The sequence below is a fragment of the Poecilia mexicana genome, unplaced genomic scaffold (assembly GCF_051168715.1).
Source record: "Poecilia mexicana isolate PSO_F unplaced genomic scaffold, ASM5116871v1 scaffold_20, whole genome shotgun sequence".
Lineage (NCBI taxonomy): Eukaryota > Metazoa > Chordata > Actinopteri > Cyprinodontiformes > Poeciliidae > Poecilia > Poecilia mexicana.
In genome coordinates, this window is record NW_028263389.1 from 14668661 (window position 1) to 14691221 (window position 22561).

General features: G+C 37.7%; 3 protein-coding genes across 4 annotated transcripts in view; 1 reads left to right on the plus strand and 2 right to left on the minus strand.

Annotated features, from left to right (window-relative positions):
- Positions 1–10255, minus strand: part of lmbr1 (limb development membrane protein 1) — a 40683-nt gene extending 30428 nt beyond the window's left edge. The window contains exons 1-5 of one of the 2 annotated variants that reach the window (XM_088001600.1): positions 10028–10255; positions 5939–6011; positions 5108–5147; positions 4413–4552; positions 3737–3840 (exon numbers count right to left, since the gene is read on the minus strand). In XM_088001600.1, coding sequence (XP_087857726.1) covers positions 3737–3840; positions 4413–4552; positions 5108–5147; positions 5939–6011; positions 10028–10090 — 420 coding nt within the window. In that variant the 5' untranslated portion in view covers positions 10091–10255. The remainder of the gene's footprint in view (positions 1–3736; positions 3841–4412; positions 4553–5107; positions 5148–5938; positions 6012–10027) is intronic. The other variant, XM_014998701.2, reaches the window with a different exon arrangement.
- Positions 1–22561, minus strand: part of LOC148153410 (uncharacterized) — a 440640-nt gene that overhangs the window by 222586 nt on the left and 195493 nt on the right. The gene's annotated exons all lie outside the window — the stretch shown is intronic.
- Positions 11485–21092, plus strand: nom1 (nucleolar protein with MIF4G domain 1). The gene is made up of 11 exons (XM_014998702.2): positions 11485–12595; positions 12722–12834; positions 13679–13874; positions 14666–14989; positions 15138–15248; positions 15723–15893; positions 17214–17335; positions 17463–17595; positions 19247–19378; positions 19468–19577; positions 19941–21092. Exons 1-11 carry the CDS (start codon positions 11690–11692, stop codon positions 20116–20118), a joined length of 2496 nt encoding a protein of 831 aa, XP_014854188.2. The 5' UTR covers positions 11485–11689; the 3' UTR covers positions 20119–21092.

Genomic DNA, 22561 nt, shown 5'->3' on the forward strand with positions numbered 1-22561 from the left:
CAACGTTTCACTTCAGTTTAGGAAAACTGAGTCATGAAAGGACAGGAAAATCTCGTTTGTCCTTTTTAAAATTCCCCCGCTCGAGCTAATATATTGCTGTGGTAACCAACATTGTAACGGGCAGCTTTAGGGAGACACTATGACCCTAAAGGAAGGTATGTAAACACCACTATATTCTCCGGCTGGGCCTGCCTAGAAAGAAGGCCTGGGAAAAATGTCTGCATGTGCAGGAGATTTGAAATAAATATCCAGGCTCCCATTGTGGAGCGCCAACAAAGAGGAGTATCTTAGTAACACCGAACAGGGTTTGCTCGGCGAGACGTTTTCACCCTCTCCGCCTCCCCCTCCTCCACAATAAACACACTTCTCATCATCGGCGGGTTAGGGCTTAGGATGAGATTGATGAGGAGTTTCTTTAACTACCAGATGAAACCTGTTGGCCCTTCGCTGGGTCAGTCGCAGGGTCAAACTCGTTCCAACTCGTTCCAGGATCAAAAAGATTTCAATACTGGTTGGGACTAAAAGACTATTCAACATATAGCGTGTTGGCAGCTTCAAATAATAATTAGCAGCTGAAACAGATGGGAAAAAATAGAAACCCTTTATACTTCTACACTAAAAATAGATTAAGGTTGTCTTTATCAAAATGCGATTTAACATAAAAATAACTTCAAACTACCTCAGATTCCCTTTAGTTGATTGAAGCCACTTAGAAGGCTAGAGAGTACACTTTTATAGTCTTCGGGAGGAAATGCAAATGAATTCAGTAGGTTATTATTGTTCCAACATTATCTAACATTAATGAGGTTCACTATTAAACAAAATCTGTAAGCTGAGCTCCATAAACTCTAATAAGTTACACTAACAGCTAACACCACAACAACCCTGGGCGCCCAAAGTAATACAGGTCTTAAGCAAAAATCTGAGAACACGGCCATAAAGTGGGAGACATTTTACAGCAGCAACTAAAGCTAGATCATAACTTCTGACATCACAACCCTTAGTCGCCCTGATTCATCCACAATTTGGACAATTTGTTAAACTGTTAATCATTCGGGGTGACAGAGGCCCTAAAGAGTTCCGCATAAAAAAAAAAAACACGCATTAAAAAAAAGAAAAAACATCCACATTTCCATCCTTATTCCGTTGGCGTCTTTTAGTGCATCGTCAAAAGTAAACACAGCCACATGAAAAGGCTGACTTATAGTGTTAGCGGTGAAATTCATCATTCACTTCATTTCCGCAGGCAAAGAGACCTTGCGGGGCTACAACATAAGCCCAGGAGGTTAAAATGCCACATAAAACCTTATTACATCTTGGTCTAATGCTATTATTGGATGAAAGGATAATATCACATTATAAAAATGGAGATCTGTGTTTTACGTTCTTCTTGCTGTCGGAGACACTATTTCCTTTACAGGCGGCTACGTTTTTTTTTTTTTGGTGGGGAGGTTAGGGGGGTACTTGAGTGTCAGCCCACCCCCTCCCTCTCCAAACACAATATATATCTAAAAGTGAAGCTCAACACTGAACAGTGCTTCCTCTGAACAGATTTATGGAAGCTATGCTGCAGGAATTAATTTTGTTCAAGTCTTATTTGTTTAAAAAAAATTATACAGTACCTTAAACTTTTTCTAAACCACAATTTTCAATACATTGTAGTAGAATATACTTTTTGTTACATGCAGAGGATGTTGTGTTCTGGGTTAGGGGTGGGCATTTATCGCATAGTTTATCATTAACCGAGAAAAGTTTCTTATAAGAATTTTGATTTATTGTTGTCACAATAAATTCTAATTAATGACATAAAAAAAACAGATCTGATCCGTATTACCAGAATTGATGTTTTTACTATTATCTCCAATGTTTGTTCATTGAAAGAATCAATACATTTGAAAATCTGATTAAATGCAATTACCATGTGCAGTTTAATGATACAAATCATGATTCTTTATGCGATTACCAAGGAGAATGTTTCTATAGGGCAGTATTTGTGTTTGGGGGCCTATAATTGCTTTGACACAGTTGTTGCCATAAAGAAGAAAAATAGTTTTAATCACAAAATATCATGATAAAGCTTTAAATTCCATCTCATCCACTCCTATTCAGGGAATTAGTTTTCCATCCCCTATAGCGTTTTGCATGTTTTGGACTTATCTGGCCAGAGTACTTTCTTCCACTTTGCCCCCAAGGCTCCTCTTATTGGAGCTATGGATCTCTGCAGCTCCTCCAGAGATACCTCTTGGTTGCTTCTCTAAATAACCTTCGTCCTGCTCTGCCCATCAGTTTGGGGGATCAGTTTTAGTCGGTTTGCAGTTGTGCCGTGTTCTTCCCAGTTTCAGATAATCAGTTGAGAAATGCCTTGAAAGATGCTTAAAACTCTGACTTTTGCTTTATAACTCTGCCGTTAACATCTCCACAGCTTTATCCCTGAGCTGCCGTTTATGTGTCTTGAAAGCATCATGACGCTGTTTGTTCACTGGTCTCGACTGGATTTTATTAAACCAGTTGATTAGAGATTTCTCCGACTCATTTGCAAAAATAATTTACATCATCTTTCCTTCACTTCCCGATTATGCACAACTTTGTATTGACATCACATCAAAGCCTAAGAAAATACATAGGTGTGGTTGTTATGTAACCAAAGGGTTATTATGACTTTGAAAAGGACTATACTATTATGTTAGACCATTGCAGTATATTACCCAGGTTTTGGAGTAATTTCTTTATAACCAAGATTCTAAAGACAGAATTGGTCCCCTTCATCGCCATGTGCCGAGTTCCAATTGTTCCCCCCAATAAACAAATTAATTCAACTTGTTCAACTTGTGCCCCTCTCAAAAGACTAAAAAACAGAAACTTGTTCAAATTAAAAAGAACAAACAGGAGAATTGTTGTCCTTCCTACACACCAGGACCAGCTGTCTACATAAGAAATCCAATTGAAACAATTAGTGGCCTGCCTGTCCACTACAGTATGGACTGATTTTTATGTGCTTTGGCCAGGAGGGACATAAACCAGAGAGGTTTCAAACTGTGACACAGGATAGAGGCATATTAAAGGCAAATCTTTCCCTTTCCTTTCTGCAAGGCTCTATTGTCCTGTCATGTTGCTGCCACTTTATGGACTTCTGGGACACGAGCACCCAGCCTTTTTTTTTTTTCTGCTTGGGGTTCAGGTAATCAATTAAACGAGGAAGTTCGCTGAGCCTTACAACTCGATTATTAGCCTGTGCTTTTGAAGTTTTATTTTCAGGGGGCTGGGGAAGGGGTGACAAGGAATCAGGCTTTAAATCAGTGGGGCCGATGCAGCAGTGTTGAAGCGTTTGCAGCCTATGGCCTTATTGAAAGGGTTTGTCAGGATGTGGCACTGAGCGAAGACCAGATTCAGACTTTCATGCTTAATGAGCTTTTTTTTTTTTTTTTGCTGTGGCAGTTACAGTGGCCTGTCTGAGTCAAGCAGAGGGGCACAGGCTACGCACCTGCTGCCACTGGCTGTTCACAGAAAATCTCCTGCACCGTGCTCATACAACTCAATATCAATCAATGAACAGAAAACCCACCGAGAAATACCTAATGTATAGAATTCCGATTGTCTAACAATAATCAAGGATGTTCAAATTTGATTTAGATGATAAAGTTCAGAGAAATTCCCAAATATATTGTGTGGCATCCGTTTTCCAGAACAAGCTTCGAGTGAAACAAATCTAGAATGGAGAATGTGAGATTTCTTGTACCTTTTTCGATCCAGCAAATCCCTCAGACTCCAGAAAGAAATAGGCAAATGGCATCAGGACAAAGAGGCAGAGGTTGGAGAACAGCGACACCAGGTTCCACAGACCTGCAGGAGCCAAGCAAGCTATTAGCAGCACATACAGAGCAATTCCCAGTTTACTACTTTAACTCTTAAAGATGCCACGTGACCCACTTTTGCTGGTTTCCCCTCAATACTGCTAAAGTAGTTTGCCATAAAACAGGTTTAATCAAACAGCATCAGCTTTTAAATTATGGACTCCGGTGCCACCTAGTGGATTTCAAGTAGCCTAGCAGTTTTTTTTTTGTTTTGTTTTTTTAACAACACTGAAGTCTGGAAAATCTCCATTTTTAACCTAGGACCACTGGAGCTGCCTAACAGTTTTTGTTTTTGATATTAACCATGTTATCCATTTCCCCTCCCCAATCATATAAAGTGCAACTCACAATGACATTTGGCAATTGAAAATTCACTCTTATTTCCTACACAAATACACCACAGGGTAGGTATAGCAAAACTTTACTATATTCAAATATGACATGAATTTTTGGTAAGAGTATTTTTATTTGACATAATCATGTGATCATTTAAATAGCAAGAAGTAATAATTATTCTCGTCAGTGAAAGGAACAGATCCATGAACAGTGTAAAGTACTGACCATGAATGAGGGAACCATTAAGCCACTGAATGTAGTAGTTTCTGGGGAAGGAGAGGAGGATCTCGCTGCTAATAATTGAGAAAGGCAGGAGGAAGACGGCACCGCCGGACACAGCGAGCGTGAAGGTGCACAAGTATAATCTGTAAATCAAACCAAGACACACACACACGCACACATATTAAAAACATCCCCAATCCAAGCAAAACTCTTTTACACCTTTACAAATTAGATAAGGCTATGATTTAAAGCTTTGTGCTATGACCGTTGTCTTGAGGGGAGATGAATTTGTTCCACCTCTGTGACGTATCACTCTAGAAGGTATACAAAATTGATGTGCATTTTGATATTTTTAATAATACTGCAACTTTACTTTCAGCCTTGTGCTATCTTACAAATTGCATAAAAGTGTAGATTTTTTTAAAATAATCTTAGTTCCTCAGAGCGAAAGTTGAAGCTCGAAAGAAATTAGCTTTTACTTCTGATATTAACTTTTAAAATCACATTCCTACTTTTAAAATCACATTCCTACATCGGAAACCAAATATTTTATTTTCCTTGCAGTTGAAAAATAAATGAGCATCTTGTCTGACAATTTGTTGGTCTGCAGATTAAAGTAATTCTAAAAGTTATAGATGGAAAAACTTAAAATGGCATCATTTTTCAAAGACGAGTGAGATAAAAACAGCATCGCTTACGATATCCTGTTGACGACAGCATCTTCATCCTCGTGATCGTCTGGAAAGTAAACAAAAACACTTCGGTCACAGACCCAGACATGGTAGACCGGAATGCTAACCGTGTTGGACATCACACACATTTTCAAAATTAAATTGATTTATCTTGAACACCAGAATAAATGACTGAGTTTTAAAGCAAAGGATTAAGCAGGTTGGAACACAAATGCTTGGTTTCATCAGAGCAGAATAAAGTCCCCAAGAATATTTTTGGAATGCGCCTTGATGTGTTTCGAGGAACAGGGACAAGTGATGTAACATTATAAGAATACAGAAGTGTTGTCACATACAACTCAACTAGGATTCGAAGGAAATTCTTGTAGGATTCATGTTTCTAACTTTTCATTTCCTCGTTTTTTGAATAACTAAATTTCTTTCATTTTCTTCACCTTTTGTTAGCCATATCCTCAGACTGTTCCTCAGTAGTCACTGACGATTACAGAGAAGGATTTGTCAGCATTAAGAAGGTATTTTATTGTGAACAAATGTCTTTACATTACACGCAGCTAAAGTCCTAAACAATTAAGGGTGGATACTGTTCATGCTCACACAGAGCTAAAGGTGACAACTGGCTCTATAGAAAAGGGTGTGGTCTGTTCTACATACTCCTGGAGTTTTTATATTAATGACCTGGTTTTAATCTGAACACAATGAAGGGTTTTGTGTGTGTGAACAAACGAGTTTGTTCTTAAATCTTAATGGTCCTCAGTGTTCCTGTAGCTAATGCACAGACATTTTTCTGAGCAACAGTCTGATGTGTTGTTACAGAGACCGTACTTTAAATAGACGTACCACTTTTCCTTTTGTATCTGGTTATAATGCAGTAGGAGACGATGTAGAGGACGGCAAACAGGAGGAAGCAAATCTTAAAAATAGGAGAAAAAAAAAACAGATTTAATGATGCAGCACATGATTCACATATATTTTTTTAAGAATGTGGAGATAAACAAAAAGCTTTGTAGATTACAAAGTTTGATGTAGAATTAGTCATTTTTGTCTCAAAAGAAGAATAGATGCAACCTTTTGACAACTCTGATCAACTTTATGGATCACACTGCTGCTCTGGGTGTATTTGTAGAGACACACAAGGCTGATGTCTACCTCCCGCAGTCACTGTGGGAGAGGTGGGATAAACCCTGGACTTGTAATCAGTCCATCACAAGGACACACAGGATAAATAACTTTCTGGACCATGGAAGGAAACCAGAGCACCCAAAGAGAACACAAGAATGCATAGAGTGAGCATCCAAGTAAAACCTCAAGCTAGGATCTGAACCAAGGACGTTTTTGCTGTAAGGCAACAGTGCAAACCTCTGCCTCAAAATGTACTGTAAAAAAATGTAGTCTACAAACACATAATATTGTTTGTGCGGTCTGATGCACCGCAGCATGAAATAGCTGTTTATTGCTAGACGTGATAATGTACACTAATTTAATGACATCACTACGGTTAGTCAAGAGATGACTAGTTTGCTTTAAAATACATATCAAACAGAATTACAGATCATTACCTCGTAGAGTTTTAGAGAAAGGAGCAAGTTTCAAACAATCGCCAATAAAACTGCTGATAGAAATGACTCAATATTAGCCAATTATAGGATATTTATTGTAAGTCATTTCATACGACGTTGTTTTTTGGGGTTTTTTCATGGTGTAATATCTTAGATGATATGACGTCAGGCTCAAAACTAACTGGGTAGTTTTACAGAAAGATCATATACCACATTCCTTTTTTCCAACTGGGACACTAATCAGGATGTAACTAATATTAGAAGCTCTCACTTCAGCACTTTGCATGCTGTCAACACTGCACAAATCATTCTGTTTTTCAGACATTACTCAACAAAACCGTATACATTTCAGACACGCGTTACATGCAAGCTTCAGAAAAACAACTTCCCTGCCTCATGCTGTCGTCTTGCAAATGGAGAAAATACTTATGCATTTAAAGCTAACACGATTTTACCAACACTGGCCAAAGTCAAGAGAAGTCTACCGCAATCCCAGAACAATCCAGAATAACCCAGAACCAGGTGCCGAGTTCTGACAAACCAGCTTACAACAGAAACAGAAAGACAAACTGAAAAATAACAAACAGCTCGTTCTGAGCATATCTGCCAACACATGAATCTTAGTTACACCCTGTTTACTCCTTAGACTAGAGAATTACACGCCAAGTCGAAGAAAATGGTATGCAGTATCTTTTTTGCTCTAAGCACAGTACAAAAACCTCTAACCCTTTTCATTGAGAGAATTTTATGCCTTTATAGTACAGAAAGAAAACTGGAAAGGAAATATAGAAAACGTTAAGTCACACATCAAACATTCACAGAAGACTCAGTGCAAAATCAGGTCATTTTGAGCATGGTGTGTTCCCATGCTTGATGCCCACACCAGACATCAATTGTAATTGCCAAGATGTTCAGGGTCAAAGTTGACATTGCAGTCTCCCACAACCTTAGGGATGCACCAAAATGAACATTTAAACCCATATTGACAGCTGACATTTAAATTTGTGCTGCTTCATGGTCACCGTCACATGCCCAAACAAATACGACACAGTTAACCCCTCGCAAAACACACACAAACGGCAACAAGATGGAAATAAATCATGCTTATTAAGATCAGCCCAGTTTTACTTATGGGACCAATAACGATAAGTTAAAAATTAATAGACATTGGCTAATGTTGACATGTGATACATTCCTACACAATGTACAATTTTATGCAGCTGGCATCATCAAATGTTTGTACAGCTATGCCAGATAATAAACTTATTCATATCATATGGAACAGAACTTTATTTTTTGTTTTTTTAAAAGAGCAGCGTTGTGAGTTAAAATAAAATGTCGCAATAAGCAATAGATCAAATAATCCATAATAAATGAAAACAAACTCAATCATTTCCATTTGCATGATTTATAGTCGTTCTCTTTTCTCCTCGCTTTCTACCAAAAGCTGGATGACAAGTCTTCAGCCTCTCAACTAGCCCTTTTTTGAAGGACAAATTTGTTTACAGAGACTTTATGATTTATGCTATTTGTTGTCTCTGTTGTTTTGTTTATTTATTTTCGCTATTGAAAATGTCTTCCAGTTGCAGTGTTAAATGCTCATTAGAATTCAAAGTTGATTGATTTTGAGGATGTGTTTTTGCATTATTATCCCATTACCATTACATTACTTGAAAATGGTCTCAAAATAACAATATTTTATAATATAAGAACTTCTGGGACAAATTCATTGTCCAGCAAAGTGTGTTATTGTGACAGGCCTATGCATACACAGAGAATGCTGTCATAATCCAATTTCTCAAAGAAGCTTGACTTATGTGTTCTTGGCAAGGACTAGTTTTACTTTTTTTTTTTTTTTAAGAATTATTTAACAGGTCGTACAACAAAAGTTCACCGATTACACATTAATTACATGCATATTTTCTTATCACAGAGCCATGTTAACCTATTTTAACCCTAACCCTAAATTAGCACAGACAACCTAAAATATGCTTGTGTAAATCCATCCACATACTGAGTCACAGAAACACTACTGCTAACCGATACGCTTCACACCTTGCTGTAAGGTTAGGCATGTTGATATGGGATATTAAGAAGCAGAGACGCTTAGGACAACATGTACAAGCCAACGCTGAACTGTTGAGCCTGCTTGCTTCCGAGACATTTGATAGGTTAAAAAATATTTCTTTTAAAAATGGGATTATGAACTTGCCCATACATGAAATTTCCCAGAGTTTTCTTAATTTGCTCTACTGATGCTCTAAAGAGCTAGAAACAATTCAATTCTAAAAGGTAGATGAGCATGACAATAGGAAAACATGTACTAATGTTGCTGATAATCATTATCCAGAAACTGATTGTTGTATTAATCAACATTTTCCACACAGTTACATTTTATTACATTTATCACTATGGCATTACTACTTTCTCTAATGTGCACAGCTCTTGACAGTGACCTTGTACATTACTGGCATGCAGAATAATGAATGCATGACACTTCCAATACAAGGATGATTACATCTCAACAGTTTCTTATAAGTGTAATATCATAAAAATTAAAACTGTGATTCCAAATGTGATTAAACATAAAGTGCAGCTCTAGTAAGAGGCATTATAAAGACAAAAATAAGAATTTTCACCCATCTTCATCCCACTCCAGTACCGTTATGTACAATAATGTAACTTGTAGCTTTTTCATTATAACATAACAACAAATTAACTTTTCCACTCCTTGTCCAAAACTACACAAACCTGTAAAAGATTTACGTCATCAGTATTTCTCCAAGAATAGGTTCTCAATGGTCAAATTGTGGACCTAGACACAATCTACAACAATTTGATTTCCACATAAAGATAGCTTGACAGCGTTGCAGCATGAACGTATAGAAAACCACGTGCTTTAAATGACACTAAAACCACTGAGAAATAAATTGTGGAATAATTCATTTCTTTTTCGATTTATAAGTGTAAGTTGGCTGGTGAGATTTATAAGCCAGGTGTGGTGTTTTCACTAGCACATTTCATTTATTTCCTTTTAGATTTGTTGTGAATTGGTTTCTATCTAACCAAAGGCATGTTTATAAATATTAAAAGTGCTGAAAATAATCCTACGAAATTACCTATTTTTATGTGCTAACTAGCTAGCTGTGGCTAACGTCAACTACCCTGGAGAGATCTCCCGATCCTCACAATGCGGTTTAAATTAAAACTAATGTAGCAAGTGCTAATATTCAAATCCACAACAATGAAGACCGGAGTATCATGTTTTATAATTTCCCCCCAAAACTCAATCTGACCCACTGATAAAGCTAATGCTAGCCTCCAGAGATGTGCTGACAGAGGACGTTAGCCAGCTAGCTCCATTACTTACAATGTACTCTCGAACTTGACTGTGAAAATTCTGCTCTCTGATGGTAACATCGTCTTCTTCCATTCTTCATATTGCAAGTACAAATAGGCTACAGGTTCTCTACATTCTAGCTTGCCTCACTGGCAACAACTGCCACACAACTGCGAATCGCTCTCCACTGGGCGCAAACTGTTTTGGCTGTTTAAGTCAGGCTTCTCCGTGGTAAGTAGAAAAAAACTCCCCAAAATAATGGTCGTCATTTTAAAGCGTCAAGCTTTTAAACGGCAAGCATCTTTGGAACGTCATCCCTGCCGCCATATTGGAGAGGGAATGTTTTTTTTAATAAAATACAATTTAGTATATAACATAATAGTATCAACTGAATGAAAATTAATAAGAAAATAGCAATAAGATAAAAAAAAAAAGCCCTGAACCTTGCAGGAGGTGTCCGTTTTTTAGAGCGTTAAAATTACTTGTTTCAAATAAACACCAATGAATGTACTGTGATAAATGAATGAAGCACTACTTATTAATTTATTTTATCACCAAAGGCATTTAAAGAGTTGTGTAATAGTAGCCAGTTAGAAATTATGAATATATCTAAAAACATGTGGAGGAAATTTTCCACATTTATTAAATATCTAAAAATCAACAGAATATGGAGACAGACATATTGTTATCAATTTTTTTTCTGGTAGGTTGAATTTTTAGTTCTCCATTGGATCATGCACAACAATCATGTAGCGTCAAATGCAGGTGGTCCTTCAACACTTTTTTGAGTTTAAGGAGTCTCTGGTTAATTACAAATTTCAGCATCATCAACTGACATCATGTAGTATAGTACATAGTTGACAGCAAAGAACATCACACATTCCCACAAACTGGAAATGCAAGAAGCATAAAAAAATCCTATTCAGTGTGCAACTGGTAACATTTAGCCCTCATTTTGAGGTTCCTTGTGGTGTACTACCCTGGGCAAAAAATCAAGGAAGGAATACAAATACAGTTATTAATTACCTTTCTTAGGAAACCACAACCTTGTGATAAATGCTGAATTTGTGGAAATGGTGGTAATGCAGCGCTCATATTCAAGCAAGCTTTTAATTATCTGGAGATGAAAAATATTTATCCAGCTCTATATGTATTGAACTTATGATTGTGTGTGTGTGTGTGTGTGTGTGTGTGTGTGTGTGTGTGTGTGTGTGTGTGTGTGCGTGTGTGTGTGTGTGTGTGTGTGTGTGTGTGTGTGTGCGTGTGTGTGTGTGTGTTTTATATAAACTTGAGTGTGCAGATGTATGTAAACTTCAAGTTTCAGCTGTCTACCGAAATGAAAAAAAAAAATACTGAATGTTACCTAATTTTGTTTAAATAGGTAACATTTTTCTGTTTATGTGACTGATTTACTGGCCAGCGTCTCCCCTCCCAATATGGCGGATGTTCTGACGTCCGCCATTTTTTTACTCCTAAAGTGCGACCTGGAAGTAAATAGTCACGTGTCATGTCAACAAACCTGCGCTCATGGAAACACATGTGGAGTTTCAGGTTCTTATTTGATCAAAAACAGGAAACATATTACTTAGCTACTTATGTTGACTGCAACTATTCGTACGTTAAGTTTTCGTGTCGCCGGTCTGAATTAACTTTGTTAAGCTAACCTTGTTCAGTTCCAGACTGTTTGTAGAAATGAAAGGGGGGAAAAGGAAACAGAACAAGAAGAAGGGAAATGCGGTCTTACAGAAGTACATGTGTGCGGTGGATGAGTTTGTTAAAAATATTAGTGATCATGAAGAAGCAGACAGAGACCAGAGGCTGCGATCCGTGAAAACCAAAAGCAGAAAGGAGTTACGCAAAGAAAAGAGAAGACTGAAAAAAGCCAAAATGAAAAGTCACTATGAAGGGAAAAAGAGCGTCAGTTTTGCCTCAGATGTTGGGGAAAAGTTGGAAGTCAGATTTGAAAATAAGCACCAGACCCAGAAGAAGAAAACTGATCAAATAAAAAGGGAAGTGACAAAACCCCTTTCAAACAAGCAGCCTGGGGTTCCTAAAGAGAAAACGGAGTCATCTGGACCTAAATCCTCCTCTAAGAAAGGCAAGAAAATTAACAAGCTTCAAGAATCCAGAAAAATGGCTCTGCTGGAGGCAAATGAACAAGAGGACAGAGAGATAAAAAAGCTGGAGCGATGTCTTGGATTAAACAAAAGGAAAAACAAGAAAAGTCTCCCTCAGTCTTTTGTGACTGATGGACTGGACTACATCCTTGGAGTCCTCGACTCCGGCTCATCTGGAGCAGGGATATACGACGGTGAGTTTGATGAAGATGAGGATATGGACACTGCAAGAGAGAACTTTGAAAAGCTGGATCAGGATGACTCTCCTCTGTCAGATGAAGATGGGGAAGCTGAGGATGACATAGCGAGTGAGGGAAGTGATGATGCTGAAGAGGAAGAGATGGGGAGTGAGGAAGATGAAGAGGAGGAGATGAGTGACGAGAATGATATGAATGAAAGTGGAGCTGATGCTGCTTCAGGAGCTGAAAGTGAGGAGGAAAGTGACGAAGAAGCTTCCCATCCTGACCAAAGATCGGAAATTGTGAGTGTAGATTTTAACTTGCATCATTTTGTTGCTTGTTTCATAATTAGTTATTGTGTTATGTTTTTATCATTAAAAAAGCTGTGAACTGCATTTTTGCTGAAATTTTTTATTACTTTTTTAAAGGCCACCTCAATAACTGGCAAGTATGTCCCACCTCAGCTGCGAAATATCACAGATGACAAACGCAAAGCTGAGCTTGAAAAGCTGAAAAGGAAAGTGAAAGGCCTGCTGAACAGGTAACACTCTGCTGCAGCAGCACAAATGATTCAGACAGTAAGACATGGAAAATGTAGTTTTGAATATCTAACCTCTCAGGTTCCTCTCATTTTTAGCACCAGATTTTCACTTGAACACAAAAACGCTCTGTTAAAGCTTGTGCTTGAACTATTATGTCATATCCTTCTAATTTGCTTTAATTAATGCCTTAAACATGACAAGTGGTAATGATTTGCCTGAATCTCTAATCCTTCAAGTGTCAGGCTAAGAAAATTTCAAGAAGTTGTGTTTTTCCCCATAACCCATATATGTGGATTGTAAATTCTTGGGCCATCATTTGAAGGATGCCATGTATTATTTATTTCTGTGAATTTTTTAAGAACAATATCAACTGCATCCCTAACCATACCTTAGCCGATTAAGTTCTGAATTCTTAAACCCTTAAATTCCTTTGAAAGAACAAAAAAGTATATATTCTCCATTGCATATTCATCAATTGGGTTATTATCCAGTTCTAGGAAAGTCAGAATTTTGAAACATTAGTTCTGGTTTACCGTACATTTTATTTCTGTAAGTTGTAGATAACTCACTCAGCCTGGATGCCTTGGATAAAAACAAACAATCTCTTAATTATTAACATGTCTTCATTTTTTTTCTGCAGTTATGTTTTATTAATCCAATCATCAACCTCAGTCCTCACCGCCCTTCAAACATTCATGAATTTTCTTCCTTCACGATTTACATGACGGAATCCTGATGGCGACAACTGATAATAAACCTGCACCCTGTCCTCCTCTCAGTTTCCTAAACTAGAATCGCCATTCTCAGGGATGTGTTTTATTCTCATCAACGTGCCGTTTTCAGGCTGAGCGAGGCCAACATGACCTCTATCTGTGGTCAGCTGGAGGAGCTGTACATGAGCTGCAGCAGGAAGGACATGAACGACACGCTGACGGACGTTCTGCTGGCAGCCTGCGTCACTCCCACCCTGATGCCCGATAGGCTGCTGATGGAGCACGTGCTGCTGGTCAGCATCCTCCATCACGCTGTGGGGCTGGAGGTGAGGCCCTTCAGTTCTTTGCCTCGAATATTTTAGATTTGAAATGAGAGAGAGGAACACGGACGTCATACAGACTGGCGAGTTTCATTTTTCTTTGTGGTATTGCATTTATGTTTATGCCTTTGCTGCAGTTTGTGAGAAGCAGATGCTTTTTTTTTCTTCATATTAACGTTGGATATTTTGTTATTGGTTTGGTTCAGTTTTCAAAAGTATCTAGTTTCTCTACATGTTTTAACTTCTGAGTTAAAATCTTTTTTGAAATAACTCAAAAGCAGTGACTATTTCTTCCAGCTATTTAATATATTCATACAGGTTTGATTTTAATTTAGTATTTTGTCATCAATGACTAGGGTAAGGATTTTTAAATCATGGTTTAATTTTCCTTCGGTATTATCCCACAAGTTTCCTCCAACGTCTGTAACAGGTTGAAATTTATTAAAGGGTTTTCCAGATTTAGGTAAATATGGCATTTGAAAATAAATTCATATTTTCAGATTGTATTCCCAGTCTTAATGTTGGCATGGTAAATATTTCTTATTTTATTTCTTTTTTTTTACTTCCAGTCTGCATTTTCTGGTGTTTTAAAACAAAATATGCACCCATCCACACATGCATCCGTCCATCTTCCTTCCTTTCATCCCTGGGTCCATCCTTTCCATCTGTCAGTTCATTCATCTGTATGCCCATCTCCAAAGAGGACTGAATTCTGACTGTATGGTATTGTCATACCTGGAAAATGGGTATATACTCTCTGACTCCAGCCATTTGCACCGTCTCGTATCCCATCACAGGTCGGAGCCCATTTTCTCGAGACAGTCGTGCGGAGGTTTGACGAGGTCTACAAGAACTCCAGCGAGGACAAAGAGTGCGACAACCTCGTCGCCATCGTCGCTCACCTCTACAACTTCCAGGTGGTGCATTCTGTCCTCATTTTTGACATCCTGAAGCTACTGGTGGGAACTTTCTCAGAGAAGGACATCGAGTTGGTTCTGTTTGTGCTGAGGAACGTCGGCTTTGCCCTGAGGAAGGACGACGCGCTCGCTCTCAAGGAGCTCATCTCTGACGCTCAGCGCAAGGCCAGTGACATTGGAGCAAAGTTCAAGGATCAAACCAGGGTAGGCCGTGCGAAATGATTTACCTTCACACAAAACTCACTTTCACAACATCAGTTTTGCTTAAGTTGATCATTGCATTTCTACATTTATTTTGTTTTTATGTTATAAACCTAGAAGGCTGCTAAAAGACTCGTTACTTTATCTCCAGGTGCGATTCATGCTGGAAACCATGTTGGCTTTAAAGAACAACGACATGAGGAAGATCCCAGGGTACGATCCGGAGCCTGTGGAGAGACTGAGGAAGCTGCAGAGGACCCTGGTAGGTCGGGCTGACGTCGGTGAATCTGCTGCCAGGTTGTCTTTAGATTTCATTTTTTCCAATTTTTAAAAATATAAACAGAAGTTTAATAGGCATAAACACAAACTGTTGGTATGAAATGGATGGACAGATGAATACACCTGTCAGAGAATGCCCTAGAGAACAAAGTTTGGAAATCTAAACATGTTTCTGTACTCTGTTTTTCCATACTTATCTAGATCTGTAAAATATTTCAGTCTACTTCCTCAGTTTTCCTTGGTGCAATCTTTTTAATTGTTTCACTTGCAGTATTTTATGTTACCAGCAGGTGGCACCAGAGTCCAACTTTCATATTCTCGGTCATCAGTGCTGTTGTTACATTCATCGTGACTTTTTGGAAACTATTAAAATTCCTACCTGTTTTGTGGGATCTTTTTTATTGTAATCCTTTAAGATGAATTTAATGTTACTTGCTGGTGAATGTTTGATCCCCAGATCCGCAGCAGTGCTGCAGGCAGTGACCTGAAACTGAGAGTGTCTCTGGAGAACATCCTGAAAGCGGAGCAGGTGGGCCGCTGGTGGATCGTTGGCTCGTCGTGGAGCGGAGCGCCGATGATCAGCAAGCAGGATGACACAACCTCAAAGCAGCGTGCTGCTGAGGGACAGGTAGATTAACAGAACCATGAAATATTATGTGAATGACGGGAATAACTTAACTCAAATCTATTCCAATGTTTTCATATGGTTTCTGGTACCATCTGCTTACTTCCTCTGCATCTCCATTTAACAAACTTCTGAGGCCTTTGCAGAACAGTATTGTACTATTTACCGATTAAATCACTCAATCTACAAAGTACACCCAGATTTTTATTTATTAAAAAAAATTTAATAATGCATATCCTATTCGTTCATCTTTATACAGTTATGTACCACTTTGTTATTGTTTGTAACTTTAAAAGTCTGGTAAAATCCATTAACATTTTGATCGCTATGTGAAGTGATGTGGATAAATTCAAGAGTTGTAAATACTTTTGCTTGGCACAGTAAGGTGATATAACATGCATCAGCTAAGAGTCCAGAAAGTCAACCTAATACTATACATTGGCTTCACGTTCAGTTAAAAATGACCAGATGTTATTCTGAAATTAGAATTGAATAATTAAAATTCTCTACCAGTTCTGTTGTTCCCTGCCCATAATATACCAGTTTAAACCTTATTGTGATGTGGGCACTACTCAAATTCAAAACTTCTTCTCTATGATAGGAATATCCTGAATATCAGAAATCTGAAATCCATATGCCAATACAGCTCAAATGCTCTCAAATTGGATTTGCTGGTAATAATAAGGCACTGTTCTATTTCTTTTTTATTTTCAACAGTAAGTCTAATTGTATCAAATTAGATTGAGGTAGGATTTTTAACATGTAATATTTTATTTAGTCTATTTCTAAAGACATATTTATTTAAAAAAGAATGTTAAGGCAGAAAGACAAAAGCTTAGAGAATAGTACAAAACAAAAGTACAAAAATAAAGAGAAGTTGTTTGTAAATGCCCAGAAATTCCTTTATAGTTACTAAAAATATGTGTATTTCTTATGATTATGATGAGGCTTTTTAATTGGAAAATTTAGGTGGAAGAAGTTCCTTTTTTACTGTACATTCTGTTTTAATATTATTGAACATTTTTGCTAAGTATAAAAAGAAACAATAAACCTTCCCACTCTTGCAAATATATAAAAATAACAAACCAGCCAGAGGTGGAAATCCTAATTAAATGTGTTCTATCACAGACCTACACAAACGTAACAGTTTACTCGGTGCAATTCAATATAATAAAATTTTACATTTGCATTTGAGAAGGGTGCCAAACACTGTTGAGCTGGACCTCATGTTTACAATCCTGTGTTGAAGCCAAACACATAAACAAACCCGAACATACAATGCTAATTTCTTTTGTCCCTTTTACTATTTTCCATCTCCTTCAGTTCAGCCAGAAAGTGTTAGAGCTGGCCAGGAAGCAGAGGATGAACACTGAGGTCAGGAGAAACATCTTCTGTGTCCTTATGACCAGCGAGGACTACCTGGATGCTTTCGAGAAGTTGTTGAGGTTTGTTTTGGCCCGCATAATTGTCCTTTCATTGGGTTCAATTCTCCAAAAGAATCATAATTTACTATTTTCAGTAGTTTGTCTCACTTCATGCTAGAACTCTTTGTGTTTTTTTTTCTTGGTGAAGAATGGGTCTGAAGGACAAGCAGGAGAGAGAGATCGTCCATGTTCTGATGGACTGCTGCCTGCAGGAGAAAACCTTCAACGCATTTTACGCCGTCCTAGGAGAGAAATTCTGCTCCCAAGATCGACGCTTCCAGGTACAAATAATGCAAACCCCGTAATCCATGTTAGATGCACAGTTATGCATTATACAACAGTTTGAGACACTATTTTTTTACAGTTTAAACTGTATCAGATGAAGTAATGTACACATTGAAAAAAAATGGTAGTTAGACATTAATTAACTGTATAAAATTAGGAACGCTGCATTAAAATTGTATTCTATTTGTAAAATAATATTCTTAATAAATTATTTTGTTTTCTAATTACAATGACTATTTAGTTAATTACCTTGTGGGTAGATTTGAATGTATGAAAAGTGATCTATAAATAATTAGTTACACATATAAATGACCACCCAGTGTGCGTTGGTGTGCGATTTAATTGCGGCCTTCAGTTCACCTCGGCAGTGTGGGAGACCCTCACACCTCTCGCTCCTGATTTGAGTGCAAACATTGGGGCTGCGAGATCACCTGCACTACTGCCGTGGTAGCCAGCAGCTCATATCAGAGACCAGTGGCCATTGTCCTGATCAAAGAGCTTTAACTGGAGCTGCTGGGACTGTTTGCTCTTCACATGTAAGCTGGATGGAGATGCAGTCACTTACTGCTTGTGAGAGTTAACCTTTTGCCTCAAATGACTTGCAAATAAACTGAGGGAAGTTGTTCGATGTTTGGCACGCCAATAAAGAATTCAGCATAAATCATGGAAGATATGTTCTTGGATACAAAATGAAGACCTTGTATGGGGTGCCCCCGGGGACATAAATCAGGATGAACTTCCATATATACATAAGAAATTAAACTTTGTGTTTTTTAAGTAACATTTCTGAAGACATTTCATTAAAAGAGAAATGAACATTAGAGAAAATGTCAAGGAGAAACAGACAACATTGTAGTAGTTCTTTTTCATTTTCTTGCAATTTTTAAAATGTTGTCTTTATTGTTTCCCTTCTTTCTGGACTCAGTTTGATTCTGGCTATTGAGTTTCAGTTTATTTAGTCCTGGTAATCAAATATTTTACTGGAATTTGAAGGTAAATAATGGCAAAACCTCTAAAAAGTAATGTGTAACAATTTTATTGTGTATTATTTTCTGAACTTTTTAAATTCCATCCTGCTTCAGTTTCTTGTGGTTCTGATCACTGTCAGGTCTTGTGAAAGTTGAGAAATTACCACCTTCCGATTAAGCAAAAAAAAAAAAAAAAAACTCTAAATTACTGGTAAATAATATTGACTGAGTCACCAAAAGGTGCAGTATAGTATGAGCAGATTATAGAAAGTTACAAGTGTCAAAGCAGGTACGAGACTTTCCCCAGTATTGTAGAAATTGACCGTTGGCCAGTAGGAACCAAACTATGCATATGACTCTTTTCATAGTCAGAAAAGTTTGTACAAAACCACTAAATCTGTTTTTGGAGCCCAAATGTTTTGCAAGAGGCCCAAAGCAGTTGCAACATTTGCTTATACCTCAAACTGCTTTGTGAATTTCCTAGCAAACCATATTTGTCTGGAAAACGTCAGGGCAGTAATGAAAGAGCATCCAGTATGTTGATTTAAAAGATTAAGACAACTCTGGCTTTTAAAAAGCAAATTGTAAAGTAATAAAGGAATGACTTTATGTGCAGACTGCCCCTCCCCCTCCTTTACTGGATTGTCCTTGTACTAAACAGGAACTGTTACTTTCCTAGATGACGTTCCAGTTCTGCTTATGGGACAAGTTCAAAGAGCTGTCAAACCTTCCCAGCTGTGCATTTACCAATCTGGTCCAGTTGGTGACTCACTTTCTTCGGAAGAAATGCCTCTCACTCTCCATCCTCAAAGTGAGTCATTCATTTTGTGCCACTATGTCCTGTCATAAATCGAGTAAGACATATCTTGTGTGCTTATTTCCCTTTCTTTGCGTCATTAGGTGATAGAGTTTGGGGAATTAGATAAGTCCAAGGTCCGTTTCTTACGTCAGGTCCTGACGAAACTACTGAAAGAAACTGAGCCAGAGGAGATAGCCAGCATATTTGGGAGGTGAGGTTCTTTCTTTTCCAGACTTGTATCAAATAAGCAGTAAACGTTTAAGTTGTTACAGGTTACAAAATTACAGTATGCCACACTTAATAGATTTTTATTCATTTATTTATTTGACCTTATTTTATTTTATTTACTTTTTGAAACTATGCTATGTTTTGTGTTGGTGTATCACATCAAATTTCAGTAAGATCTATTGAATGTTTGGTTTGTATCATGATAAAATGTTTCTAATGTTCTTTGTAGTGATACAAAAAAAAATCAAATGACCCCACCTGAAAGGTCATGTAAAATAACTGTTAATTACACTTTGACATTTTTGTAAAGTCTAATAAGAAATATCTCGTTTCTCCATCTCACCAGGATTTCAGGAATTGCTAAACTGGGATTGCTGCGAGACGGCTTGAAGCTTTTCATCAGTCACTTCCTCCTGAAGAACTCCCAGTCTCAGGGACCGGCTGAGCATGCCGCGTTGCTGCGGGAGCGTGCTCAGGTCGCCACCAAGGCTATGGAAACTAAAGACACCAAGCTCAAACTGTAAAACAGACCCAAAGTTTGTGGCATTAAAAGCTTGTTGGGCTGAAATAAATCCACAAAGAAACACCTAAAATCACTCAATGTTGAAATATAGGGCTGAGAGCCACCTTTGGTGATCTACGACAACCAACTAAAACATTTTGCATTCTCTGATTTGTGTATGTAAGAACAAAAATGTTTTGTTTCCATCTGCAACATACACAAACAGAGTCTATCTTTGTAAATTTGTTTAGCCCTCCGACACTCTGGAGGAGCGCAGCAGATGTCACGGTCAGACAGCAGGTAAACAGTTGGGGGAGGGGTGTCCCGTCAGACCACCAATTCCCAAAACCACACACACACAAAAAAACCCTGAAAAGCTTCTGGGGTCCAAATGACCCCATCTCTTAAGACCGCGGGAGGGTTAAAAAGAAGCATAATAGTTTTTCTCCAATTAACTTTTTGTGAAAATCATATTATACAGGTACTGTACGATCAGAGTTTGACTTTTTTGTGTGTATTATTTTTATTCCTAGCAAAAAAAAAACATTTTTACATTTAAAACTCAACTGAACCTTAACTGTGTGCTTTGTAGACTTTTTCCCCTTTCCTGTGTGTTTTGACCTGAACATTAAGAGGTTGTGGCGTTGCTCTTCAGTGTTTACACGCCCTGATAAATTGACTCGGGGACGCTGAATATGGCCTGTCCTGTTCGTCTGCTGACACCAGTATATTTCCCACATGGTTTGCATAGCAGAGTCATTCTGTTACATTTGATACTTGCTCCTATAAATTAGCTCTGTCGATGCCTGTATTATTCTAAAGGCGTAGAGCGGGCAGCCTGGGGGTCAGCATCAGGCCGGGTCAACCAGATCAAGTGTTTGTCAGTTCATGAAGTAGACTGCTGCTGATAGGAGGTCGAACTTTTTCCCATTTAAAGCCAAACATTCAGTGATGTACACAATGTTAAAAGAAAAATATTAAAAGGTAAAATATTTACACCCTTTCAAATTTTTTTATTGTGATGTGGTTAAAGGACATTAAAACTATTATTTTGAAAGCTCTTCACAAATAAAGAAGAATTTATAGTTTTCAGACCAGATTTATTTTGGTACCCCTAATTTAAACAAACATACAACAGTTGACTTAAGAAGTCACAAAATTAGTGCAAAGAATTTTGCTCTAAATAATCCTGGACACATCTTTCCTACTGTAAAGCACAGTGGTGGCACCATCATGTTGTGAGGGTGGGCATTGAAGTCAAAGCTGGTCCATGTTAATGGAAAATACAGTTAAATCCCTCAAGAAATCCTACAGAAAACTTGAAGCACAAACATATTTATATAATTTAAAAAATGTTTTCTCCTTCTTCTTCACAATTATCCCCAAAATTGTGTCAATGAATAAAATACATCAAAGTTGTTATACTGTGACAAAATTCAAGTTTAGGGGTAATGAAGACAGTAGTGTATGCATCAATGTTTAGTGCAATTATTTTTTTGAGCACAATTTTAGAGAAGCACTGTTAAAAATAGATCTGTAAGCTCACTACAGCTTGATTTTTACCTGCTGACCCTAAGTTGAACTTTAAGTTAGCCTGCTAAAGCAAACAGCTACAGATAGCCAACAGATTACTTTGTAAACCTGGTATAAATGGTCCAAAAATCTCTCGGGTGTTGCTGTCGATTAACAGTGATCGCTGCAGGAACACAAAATCTTTTCAGTCTGCCGCATTGCACCAACATATCAGGAGCTCACTGTAAAGTCGTATTAAAAGTTGACAAAAGTCTAAAATGAACCCTTTCAGACAATAACATTGCTAAAGTAAAAGACTCATATTTTGAACCTGCATGCTAGATTTTGTTTTTGTGAAATCAACTAAACTCTCTTTAGGGATCATTTATTATCAATGAAGCAACATCATGGTCAGGTCATTTATTTTGTTTAGTTGTAAATCACCATTAAATGAAGCTAAAATTCACACTTCCAAAAACACTCCTTCATACCTCTGGTGACATCACAAATGGTATCTGACCACATTTGTTGTCATCAATTCTTTTAAGTGTTTTTTTCCCCCTATTATAATCACATTCATGCTCAAATTCCTGATTTAGCAACACATTTAGACGTGTTTACTTGTTTCCTGCGGTAGTTAGTGTTAGCGTCAGCTTTTTTGTTCAGGCTGTTCTCCATCATTGCGTTGTTGTGACAAGAGTCAAACCCTAGCACTAACATGTAAAGTTGAACCCTTTACTACTTAATAATAGTAACTCCTGTGCTATAAATATTCTTAATATTGCCTGATCAGCGATTCTTATGCCTCTTGTGACGTCATCGACCCAAATGCACGCACGCAAAATGATCTCTTTCTCTCTTCTGTGCACGTTTTAAGAAATGCTTATATTGACGTCAATCTCCATTTGTTTTCTACCAATATGAGGCCACTGGATCATTTCTTTAAATTGGAC